Source organism: Lonchura striata, chromosome 1A, assembly GCF_050655825.1.
Source record: "Lonchura striata isolate lonStrDom1 chromosome 1A, ASM5065582v1, whole genome shotgun sequence".
In the NCBI taxonomy this organism is placed as follows: Eukaryota; Metazoa; Chordata; class Aves; order Passeriformes; family Estrildidae; genus Lonchura; species Lonchura striata.
The window spans coordinates 76,312,168-76,324,281 of record NC_140741.1 but is presented as its reverse complement, the minus strand read 5'-3'; the positions used below and the strand labels follow the sequence as shown (position 1 = coordinate 76,324,281).

The 12,114-nt window shown below is 63.9% G+C and overlaps 1 protein-coding gene across 1 annotated transcript in view; it reads right to left on the bottom strand.

Annotated features, from left to right (window-relative positions):
• SND1 (staphylococcal nuclease and tudor domain containing 1) overlaps positions 1-12,114 on the bottom strand; it is a 78,582-nt gene that overhangs the window by 29,172 nt on the left and 37,296 nt on the right. Inside the window, exons 11-12 of the mRNA XM_077783736.2 lie at positions 9,405-9,494; positions 1,769-1,869 (exon numbers count right to left, since the gene is read on the bottom strand). Of these exons, the coding sequence (XP_077639862.1) occupies positions 1,769-1,869; positions 9,405-9,494 (191 nt within the window). The remainder of the gene's footprint in view (positions 1-1,768; positions 1,870-9,404; positions 9,495-12,114) is intronic.

Sequence of the window (12,114 nt, the reverse complement as noted above, 5' to 3'; positions counted from 1 at the left end):
GCCCGGAGCTGGGACGGGGCTGCAGCTCCTGCCCTGGCTCCCGCCCCGGCGCCGCCGTGCCCAGAATTCCAAGCAGGCTCAGCCCAGCCCAGATGCCGGGCGCACGCTCCAGGAAGACAAGCCAGGCTTTATTCCCTGCTCCATCCCAGCCTGGCAAAGGCCTCGGGACACAGACCCTGCTCTGTTCCACCCCCGGCATCCCGGGATGCAGCACCGGGAATGGCACAGGCACTGTGGAACATCCCGGGATGCAGCACCGGGAATGGCACAGGCACTGTGGGACATCCCGGGAATGGCACAGGCACTGTGGGACATCCTGGGAATGCAGCACCGGGAATGGCACAGGCACTGTGGGACATCCCAGGAATGCAGCACCGGGAATGGCACAGGCACTGTGGGACATCCCGGGAATGGCACAGGCACTGTGGGACATCCTGGGAATGGCACAGGCACTGTGGAACATCCCGGGATGCAGCACCGGGAATGGCACAGGCACTGTGGGACATCCCGGGAATGGCACAGGCACTGTGGGACATCCCGGGAATGGCACAGGCACTGTGGGACATCCCAGGATGCAGCACCGGGAATGGCACAGGCACTGTGGGACATCCCGGGAATGGCACAGGCACTGTGGGACATCCTGGGAATGCAGCACCGGGAATGGCACAGGCACTGTGGGACATCCCGGGAATGGCACAGGCACTGTGGGACATCCCGGGAATGCAGCACCGGGAATGGCACAGGCACTGTGGGACATCCCGGGAATGGCACAGGCACTGTGGGACATCCCGGGATGCAGCACCGGGAATGGCACAGGCACTGTGGGACATCCAGGGATGCAGCACCGGGAATGGCACAGGCACTGTGGGACATCCCGGGAATGGCACAGGCACTGTGGAACATCCCAGGAATGCAGGGGCAGCTCTCCCAGCCCTGGGAATAGCGAGCAGGAGAACGCAGCTCTCCCAGATTTTGCAGGGAAGGGAAGGAAGGGAAGGAAGGGAAGTGCAGCTCTTGCAGCCCCTGGATCAGGGAGGGAAAGGCAGCGCTGCAGCGCTTTGGGTGCTTTCCAAAATAGCTGCCACCGGGAAAAAAAACTGGGAAAGCAACCAAGGGCCTATGACAAATCCTCCCTACGCAGCTCCCGGAGCCGCTGCCAGCCAGAGGCTCGGCTCTCCACCGGGATGTGCCGGAGGCTCGGCTCTCCACCGGGATGTGCCGGAGGCTCGGCCTCTCCACCGGGACGTGCCGGAGGCTCGGCTCTCCACCGGGATGTGCCGGAGGCTCGGCTCTCCACCGGGATGTGCCGGAGGCTCGGCTCTCCACCGGGATGTGCCGGAGGCTCGGCCTCTCCACAGGGATGTGCCGGAGGCACCGGCACCTCATGCCCCGAAGGGGAAAACCACAAATTCTGGCTGAGGGGAAGCTGCTCTGGAACACTCCCCACTCCTTCTGAACCTTCTCGTGGAGAAGGGAAATCAGGGAGGGGTCCCTTGGGAAGGACAAACATCCCCAGAATCCTGGGATACACAGCAGGGATTACTGCTCCAAAGCCACCCCTGAGGCACTGGGAACTGATCCCCATATCCCGCAGCTGTGGGGGGGGCAGGTGTGGGGGTCCAGACAGCAGCATCCCAATGAACCCCGCGGAATCGCAGCGCTGGGATGTTGGGAATGGGGGCTGACCCCAGGCCAAGGCCATAGAGCCCAGGCAAGGTGCAGACTGCAGGTGAATTCCGGGCGGGAGCGCAGCGCCGGGCTGACTCACATGCCGCCGATGGAGACGGTGGCACAGGTGCGCTCCGAGAAGGCCGGGACGGTGTCGGTGGCGCTGCTGGCGGGGCGGATGTAATCCACGGAAACGTTCACCTGCAACGGGAACGGCTCAGGGCCGGCACCGCCCGGCCCCCTGGCCAACGGCCCGGGATCAGCCAGCCGGGCCCTCATCCCCATCCTCTTCTCATCCTCTTCCTCATCTTCATCCCCATCCTAATCCTCATCCCCTTCTTCATCCTCATCCTCATCCCCATCCTCATCCTCATCCTCATCCCCATCCTCATTCCCATCCTCATCATCCTCCTCATCCTCTTCCTCATCCTCATCCTCATCCTCATCCTCATCCTCATCCTCATCCCCATCCCATCCCATCCCATCCCATCCCATCCCATCCCATCCCATCCCATCCCATCCCATCCCATCCCATCCCATGCCCACATTCCCAGTGCCAGTCTCCAGCCCCCTCCTTCTCCCTGCCAGTTTCCCAGTGGCTCCGGCACCCCCAGAGCTTCCAGGCACATTAAGCCAGGAGATTCCCGAGCAGGACAGGATCCCACAGGATCCCAGCCCTGCCAGGCGTCCCCAGAGATCCGTGGGGATCCCGAGGTGTGGCAGCAGAGGCACTTCCCGGTCTATGGACGCGACATTCCCGGCAGGACAGCTCCGGCGGGGCTGTGTCACTGCCCCAGGCTGCTCCAGTGTCCAGCCTGGCCTTGGGCACTGCCAGGGATCCAGGGGAGCCCCAGCTGCTCTGGCAATCCCAGCCCAGCCAGGAATTCCTCATTCCCAATCTCCCATCCATGGCTGCCCTCTGGCAGTGGGAGCCATTCCCTGGGTCCTGTCCCTCCATCCTTGTCCCCAGTCCCTCTGCAGCTCTCCTGGAGCCCCTTCAGGCCCTGGAAGATCCCCCTGGAATCTTCCCTCCTGCAGGCATCCCTCCCCGGCAGTTCCCAGCATCACATCCCACACCTGCAGGTGCCATTTCCATGCAAATCCCACCCAGTCCCACCCCTCTGCTTCTGCAGGGAAGCTCCAACCTCGACGCTTTCCTGGTATCAGGAAATAGCTGGAATACCCCGAGGCTCTGGGGAAGAGGGGGTGACACGGGGGTGACACGGGGGCGATGTGGGGATCTCTGGGGACATCCCAGTGCTGGACTTGGCCCCTGTGACTTTTCCCACTCACGTTCCCGTTCCTGCTCCCGTTCCGCACGGCCGGAGCCGCGCTGAGCCAAAGGCAGCCAGACAGGCGAGGCAGGAGCATCCCCGAGCCCCTCCAAAGCCTCGGCTCATCCCGAAAACCCCTCATTAAACCAACATCAAAATGCAAAAAGGGTCGGAGCGTCTGGCAGGGCGCCGGAGCCGCGGCTATTCCGAGCGGAGAGGGGCTCCGGCTGGGAAGAGCCAATTAAGGGGAGCGGTTACAGCGATTCCCCGCAGCAAAGCTCCCGTCGGAACCACTGGAGGGGAAAAAGAGACGCCGATTACTCCGAGAGGCAGGTTGGGAATTCAGCCGCTCCAGGGCCTTCGAGATGGCTGGCTCAGGAGCGGCTGGCGTGGGAAACACCTGGCTCGGGACGCGGCACCGGGAATGGGGAACGGCGGCGGAGCAGCCGGGGGGACGGGGGATCCCAGGGCTCGGGGACGGATCTGGGAGGAGTCAGGAGAGATTGGGATGGGATGGGATGGGATGGGATGGGATGGGATGGGATGGGATGGGATGGGATGGGATGGGATGGGATGGGATCCATGGGCTGGGGTGGGATCCATGGGATGGGATGGGATCCATGGGGTGGGATCCATGGGATGGGATGGGATGGGATCCATGGGATGGGATAGGATCCATGGGCTGGGGTGGGATCCATGGGATGGGATGGGGTGGGGTGGGATGGGATGGGATGGAATCCATGGGATGGGATGGGATGGAATCCATGGGATGGGATGGAATCCATGGGATGGGATGGGATGGGATCCATGGGATGGGATGAGATCCATGGGCTGGGGTGGGATCCATGGGATGGGATGGGATCCATGGGATGGAATCCATGGGATGGGATGGGATCCATGGGATGGGATGGGATCCATGGGATGGGATCCATGGGCTGGGGTGGGATCCGTGGGATGGGATGGGATCCATGGGATGGGATCCATGGGCTGGGGTGGGATCCATGGGATGGGATGGGGTGGGGTGGGATGGGATGGGATGGAATCCATGGGATGGGTTGGGATGGAATCCATGGGCTGGGGTGGGATCCATGGGATGGGATGGGATCCATGGGATGGGATCCATGGGCTGGGGTCAGCCCTCAACAGGAAAGCCCTGCATTGTGTCCCGCTATATCCCACTGCACCGGATGTGCCCAGGGGCAGGAAGGCTCCACAGAGGGATCTGGACAGGTCGGATCCGTGGGATGAGGTTCCACAAGGCCAGGTGGAGCCCTGGCACAGGGTGTGGCTGCCACTGGATTCCCAGAAGTGCTCAGGGCCAGGCTGGACAAGGCCTGGAGCCACTTGGCACAGGGGCAGGTGTCCCTGCCATGGCAGGGCTGGAACCGTTCCACGATTCCATGAAGTTCCACGTCCCCCTTGGATCACACCAACGGCACAGAACGCTCCAGACACGGAAAGCTGGGAAAGGCCCTGGGGGTGCCGCTCAGCCGGAGGCACCCGGAGCCGCTGGGACAACGCCCGGGATCATCTGGGGCCAGGCCGGGTCCGCGTGACGCCAGACGTGGCAGCGGCACCGCCACCCACGGCTCCGGCAGCGGGCAGCGTTCCCGGGATCCAAGGGCGACGTGCCCGTGGCGGGGCTGGGAAGGGCTGGGCTTGCAGGGACCCCCCGGCACCCCGGGGCCCTGCTCCCCCCGGAGCAGCCGGAGCCGCGCCTGGGCGGCTTTCCAAGGTCAGCCGCAGTCAGGGTGGATTAAATCACTCCGGCAGCTCCGCTCCCGGGAGCGCATCCAGCCCGGAACGGCGGCACCGCACGGGCTCTGAGAGCCACCGCCAATGTCACCCACGGGACCTGCACCCACGGGGACCTGCACCCATGGGACCTGCACCCATGGGGACCTGGACCCACGGGGACCTGCACCCATGGGGACCGGCACCCACGGGGACCCAGCACCCACGGGGACCCGGCACCCACGGGGACCAGCACCCATGGGACCTGCACCCACGAGGACCCTGCACCCACGGGGATCCTGCACCCACGAGGACCCTGCACCCAGCACCCACTGCCTGGGCTCACCAGGACACGGGGGGAACAGGGTGGGGTCCCCAGGATGCGGCCCCTGGCCTCGTCCCCAGCGCCAGGGTCCCTGTGGGGCTGTTCCCAGCACACTGCTCCCAGGATGGGGCTCCTGCCTCAGTGTCCCCACGAGCAGGGTCCCAGTGAAGCTGTCCCCAGGGTGTGGCCGCTGCCACCCTGTTCCAGCTGCTCCCAAAGTGGGGTGGCACCCCCGTGGTCCTGTCCCGGTTCCTGCCCCACTCAGGGCTGGGGGGACACAACGGGACATCCCGGGCACATCCCGCGCTCCAGCCCAGGACCCCGGCCGGGGGGACATGTCCCAGCCCAGGGGGACAGCGGGGACAGGGACCCCCGGCCGGCGGCTGCCCGGAGAGGGGGCCGGGGGCTCCTCCCGCCGGGAAGGGTCCGGAGCAGCCCCACCTTTGGGATGGGGAGGGCGGGGTGGGCTCGGGGCCGCGCCGGTGCCATTCCCTGCTATTCCCTCATCCCACGGGGGGCTCCGAGGGGCCGCGGGGACACGGGGGGGCCCGGGGGCGACAGATGGGGGGTGGGTGGCAGCCCAGACCTGCCGGGCTAAAAATACCCCGCCCGCCCGCGGATCTCCCGGCCCGGCGGCGTCACCCGCTCCCGGGAATATTTTTACTTCCCAGGCAGCTCGTGCCGGGTGGAAGGGCCGGGGGGGGCTGGGAAGGGGCTGCCGGGGGGCTCGGGGGGTGGGTGGGTGCCCCCCGAGTCCCTGCCGTGCCTGAGGAGGCTCCCGGAGAGCGGGGCCAGGGGATGGCAGAGGAACGAGCGGGATGATCCCGGCGGGAAGGGGCTGCAGGAGGCACGGCGGGGCAGATCCAGGGAAGCGTTTTCCCTCTGGAGCGGCGATTTCCCTCCCGAGGGCCGGCTCGTCCCGGCCCCCCCCGCGCATCCTGCTGCGGGCAGCGGGATTTCCTGGGAATGGCGAGCGGGAGCCGGCTCCGCTTCCCTAACCCCCTCCACTTCTCCATCCTCCCATCATCCCTCTTGGAGAAGGCCGGGATGTGGAAAAGGGACGCTCCACAGCAGCTCCCGGGAGCCTCCAGCGCCTCCGGCATGGCCAGGAGCGCATCCAGCAGGATCCGAGCTCCCTCCTCCCTCCCGCTCCAGCGTTTGCCGGAGGGGCCACGGAGACCCCCGGGGCAGGATTGACCTTGGAGCGGGATAAGCATGGAAGTGCCGGGCTGGGAAGCGTCGGGGGGGAGGGCGATGGATGCAGGGGAAGGAGGGGTCCCTGAATTTGGGATCGTCGCACCGGGAACAATCCCGCTCGCCCCTGCCCCCTCCCCGTGCCGGAGCCAGCCCAGCCCACTGCAGCAGCCGCGGATTCCAAGCGCAATCCGGGCGGGAAAACTGCGCTCCTCAACAGCTCTCCCGCTTCGGCTCCGAGCAGCCAAATCCTCCCCGGCAGCCAAATCCTGCCCAATTCCACACGTGGAAGCGGCGGGTGACGCAGCCGGCCCCGTGACGCTCCGGAGCTGGCGAAGCCGCCCCGGCTCCGGCGCGTTCCCGGGAGCAGCATCCCGGATCCCGGCCCCGGCACGGCGCAGCTTCCCGAGGGATGCGCCCCCACCGCCCCCGGCCCCGGCCGCATCAACGACTGGGATCTTCCCAAAATCCCGCCCGGCATCGCTGCTGTGCCGAGCTCTCCCAGGGCTTCCAAAAGCTCCTGCGGGACGCAGGAAAAACTGCCCGACATTCCAAAAATCTCCCGTCCACCAAAGCCTTCCCTCTTCCCGGGACCGGGAGGGGTCCCCAGGGAGGTTTTCCCTGGTCACACCCATCCCTGTTTTATCCCAGCTCTTGTTCCCAGCGGTGCTGGCACTGGGATTGCTGCTGTTGTAACCCCAAAAGGAGAATCCCTGGAAGCGTCTGAGGGGACCAGATAGCTGAAATGTTCTGGAAAACCATCGGGAAACCTCTGGAGATGGGCAGCACTCCCGGCTGGAATCAGCCTTCACGGGAGGGATGGGGTGGGAGGCTGGGAATGATGGGACACGGGTGGGACAGGATGGGATAGGAAGGGATAGGATGGGATACAGGGATGGGACAGGATGGGATACAGGGATGGGACACAGGGATGGGACAGGATGGGACACAGGGATGGGACAGGATGGGACAGGATGGGACAGGATGGGACACAGGGATGGGACAGGATGGGATAGGATGGGACACAGGGATGGGACAGGATGGGATAGGATGGGATAGGATGGGACACAGGGATGGGACAGGATGGGATACAGGGATGGGACACAGGGATGGGACACAGGGACTGGATGCAGGGATGGGACACAGGGAGGGGACACAGGGATGGGATCCTGGGACACTCCAGGAGCCTCTCCTTTCTTTCCCCCCAGCAGCTGGCAAGGACAGGGTGGCACCGCTTCCATGCACAGGGAATATTCATCCCGGAGCTCTCCCTTGCCGGCTCCCTCCATCCGGGCGATTAATCCCAGAGTTAATTAGGGAAGAGGCACGAGCCATCTCCCACGCCCGGCGCAATTATCTGGAGCCGCTCCGCGGCGCAGCGCGATCGATGGGCGGAGGAGCCGGCCCTTCCCGACACGCTCCACAGATTTATTCCACAAATCCATAGTGGCCTGGGCAGCCGGTTCATCCCACGCCGCCGGGCAAATTCCAGTGGCTGGGAATTTGGGAAGGACACTGGGCAGGGAGAGGCTCCGGCACAAGAGCCAAAATCCCCAAATCCAGCCCTCGTGTGCCATGAAAATCCCAGCCTGGAAAACTCCTGCTGCTCAGGAATGAGAGGGCAAGAGGGAAAATACATTGCCTTCCATCTCTTCCCAGGGAGCAGGGAATTCCCAGGTGGATTCCACATCCCAGCTCTTCTCCCCACAGGAACGGGAGGAGATGGAGCCGTGGCATCCACGACAGGGATGGATCCTTCCTCATCCCCCCTCGGTGCTTTCTCCAGAGGGAATTATTTGGGAAAGCAATGTCAGGGCTGACCCAGTGCTCCAGCGGGATGGGATGGGATGGGATGGGATGGGATGGGATGGGATGGGATGGGATGGGATGGGATGGGATGGAATCTGGCATTGTAATTTTGGGATAAAACCCAGGGTGGGTTTCAGGCTCTCCAGTCAAGAACTGGGGCTGGCTCTGGAGCAGCCGGAGCTGGAAATCCCTCAGGAATGTTGGGATGGATGGAACAGGCAGCAGGAGCTCCTGGAGAGCTCTGGGAGATCTAAATTCCATCCCTCGAGGCTCCTGCCCACAGCACTGGAGCGGGAAGCATTGGAAGAGCAACACCCCCAGTAAAACCAGTGACTGCCGGTGAATCCCAACCCCCTGGAGCTGGGAATGGCCATGAGGAGCCGGGATGGTGCCGGGATCTCCCAGGGTTCCATCGTGCCAGGACGGGGCATCTGAGGGATGGGGACATTCCAGGGAGCAGTGCCAGCCCCGGGGGTGGGAGCTGCGTCCGTTGGGATGGGCTGGGATGGGCTGGGATGTGTCCATGAGGAGTCTCCCAAGGCACAGGGACAGGATCCCTGAGGATGGGCCCCGGAGCGATGGGGATGGATGGAGCTCCTGAGGCAGGCCGGGAAGCAGGGCAGGCTGAGCTCCCCCAATTCCAGAACTCCTTGGAATCCCACAGCTCCTCAGAACAGCCAGGCACACGGGGCAGGCCGAGCTCCCTTCATCCCGGAACACCCCGGAATCCCAGGGATCCCCACGGCCACCCTCCAAAGGCACCCAGTGCCAGAGCCAATTCCAACTCCTGATCCAACGCAGCGCGCAGCAACGGCGGATGGCAGAAAACTGGCACCAGTAACCCTGGAGTGGCTCAAACTGGGACCACTCTGAGGTGCCAGAATCACATTCCAGACCCGGCGCTCCCATCACAAATCCCAACAGAACTCCCACATTATTTTCTGACTCCGGGAAGCATCAGATTTCCCATTAAAAAAATCTTCCAAGCTGCTCTTTTCCCCTTTCCCTGTTTTTCGGACTACCCAGGCAGGCTCCGAGCTGGAAAGATCCAATTAGGCACCGAAGCAGCCCCGACGAGCGGCGACGGCCGCGCCATGAAGGGAATTGATTTTATTTGACTGTTTTATGAGCATTGGAAAATTGCATCTGGAGCTTTCACTCCGCTGGTTAACACGTTCCTCATTCCCGGAATTGCTCTGAACCAGCCTCGGAAAATACTCCAGGGAAACAAGGGGAGAAGCGAGGCGGAATTCCTGGGAAATGGGGAGTGCAACGCCTGGAGGGGCACTCCAGGCTTGGAGGCATCCCGGAATTTCCCATCACACTCATCCCCTCCTTCATTCCCTCATCCTCAGCCCTGTTCCATCCCCTGTCCCCTCATCCCAGCCTCGTGTCCATACCTTCTTCCCGATGAGCTTCTTGCGCAGGAATTCCCGGGCCTCGAACATGTAGGGAATGTCGTAGAGGGGCCTCAGCTTCCTGTTCTTGTCCTGCCCGGAGAGGGGACTCGGGTCAGGGGATTCCCAAATCTGCCCCATCGCTCCCCACCCGATTCCACATCCCAGTTCTGGGTCCGCTGAGCCCCGAGGGGACCCCGGGATAATCCCGAGGAGGTGCCAGGTCCAGCACCCTGAGCGACAGCCCTGGGAGGGAACGCGACGATGGGAATTTGGGGTGGGGGTGACCAGGGTGACCCCCGGGGCGTCCGGCCCCTGTCCAAGGGCATCTCCTGGAGTCACATCCCTGCAAAGGCTGAGCAAAAAGAGGGAGACTCCCAACGGAAACGGGGATTCCACCCAACGCAACGCAACGCAACCCAACACGACCCAACACAACCCAGTGCAACCCACCGTGACCCAGTGTGACCCAACGTGACCCAAAGCCACCCAAAGTGACCCAGTATGACCCAGTGCGACCCAAAGTGACCCAGTATGACCCAGTGTGACCCAGAGTGACCCAATGTGACCCAAAATGACCCAGAGTGACCCAACATGACCCAAAGCCACTCAGTGTGACCCAACATGACCCAATGTGACCCAAAGTGACCCAGAGTGACCCAGTGTGACCCAACGTGACCCAAAGCCACCCAAAGTGACCCAATCAAGTGTAACCCAACGTGACCCAACATGAAGTGACGCCATGTGACCCAACACAAGCCAGTGTGACCCAACATGACCCAAAGTGACCCAGTGTGACCCAACACAACCTAATCTAACCCAACGTGACCCAACACAAAGTGACCCAGCGTTACCCAGCCCAAGCCCAGCCCAGCCCCGGGGGAGGATGGCCCTGGGCAGTCGCTCTGCTCGCCGCCACGGTGCCGTGGGGATGGCCCCCGGCACCTCCCTGAGCTGGAGAGGAAATCATGGAAAAGAGGGAGATGAGGCCAAAGCGGCCGGAAATGGAGCGGGGTCAGGCGGAGAGGGAGCGGGCGGACACAGGCGGCGGCACTCGGAGCCTCCCCGGTGAACGAGGCTTTGGCAGAGTTTACGGTCCTTGACGCCGCTCGTTCCCAGGCTGCTCCTGGAGACGCTCCCTCCTCCGCCCGCGCCGCGCAGCCCTGCCAGCACCGGGATGGGAACGGGATGGATCCAGCAAGGGGATCCGGGAATCCACAGCCGGCACCGGGGATGGGAACGGGATGGATCCAGCAAGGGGATCCGGGAATCCACAGCCGGCACCGGGGATGGGAACGGGATGGATCCAGCAAGGGGATCCAGGAACCCACAGCCGGCACCGGGGATGGGAACGGGATGGATCCAGCAAGGGGATCCAGGAACCCACAGCCGGCACTGGGATGGGAACGGGATGGATCCAGCAAGGGGATCCGGGAATCCACAGCCGGCACCGGGGATGGGAACGGGATGGATCCAGCAAGGGGATCCGGGAATCCACAGCCGGCACCGGGGATGGGAACGGGATGGATCCAGCAAGGGGATCCAGGAACCCACAGCCGGCACCGGGGATGGGAACGGGATGGATCCAGCAAGGGGATCCAGGAACCCACAGCCGGCACTGGGATGGGAACGGGATGGATCCAGCAAGGGGATCCCGGGAATCCACAGCTGGCACCGGGATGGGAACGGGATGGATCCAGCAAGGGGATCCCGGGAATCCACAGCTGGCACCGGGATGGGAACGGGACAGGAACCCACAGCCAGCACCGGGATGGGAACGGGATGGATCCAGAAAGGGGATCTGGGAACCCACAGCCGGCACTGGGATGGGAACGGGATGGATCCAGCAAGGGGATCCGGGAATCCACAGCCGGCACCGGGATGGGAACGGGATGGATCCAGCAAGGGGATCTGGGAACCCACAGCCGGCACCGGGATGGGAACGGGACAGGAACCCACAGCCAGTGCCGGGGATGGGAACGGGATGGATCCAGCAAGGGGATCCCGGGAATCCACAGCCGGCACCGGGATGGGAACGGGATGGATCCAGCAAGGGGATCCCAGGAACCCACAGCCGGCACCGGGGATGGGAACGGGATGGATCCAGCAAGGGGATCTCGGGTATCCACAGCCAGTGCCGGGGATGGGAACAGGATGGAGCCTGCGAGGGGATCCCTGGGAACTCTGGCACCTCCTTCCACCACAGCAGGTCCCAAAGCAGATCCCAAAGCAGATCCCAGGAGCTGCTCCAGCCCCTGGAGCTGCAGGAGCTCAGAACAAGCATTGAGGAGCTGCTGTGGCACCACCAGCATCCCCTCTGCCCCTTCCTGGGGAGCACAGCTCCCCCTTCCCGAACTTCCAGCCTCTGCCCATGGGCTCCTGGAGCATTCCCAGTTCCCAGATCCTCGGGGTGACTCCGGACCCTTCCAGCGGTGGGATCTGACAGATCCAGGCCCCGAGATGCTCCCGCCCTCGCCAAGGTCACGGCGGAGCTCCGGCACCGACGCGGCTCCGCACGGCAAAGCCCTGTGCAAACACTAATTAATCCTCACTAACGAACTCCAAATTTATGGCTTAGTTAAGTGTCTGTCTGGCACAGGCTGTTAAATCCCTAATCCCATCCCGCCGCAGCGCGGGAAGCGGGACGGCAGAGCCCTGGGTGGCCCCGGCACCTCCCGGCAGTGCCGGGGGCTCCGGGGCCGGCAGGGAATTC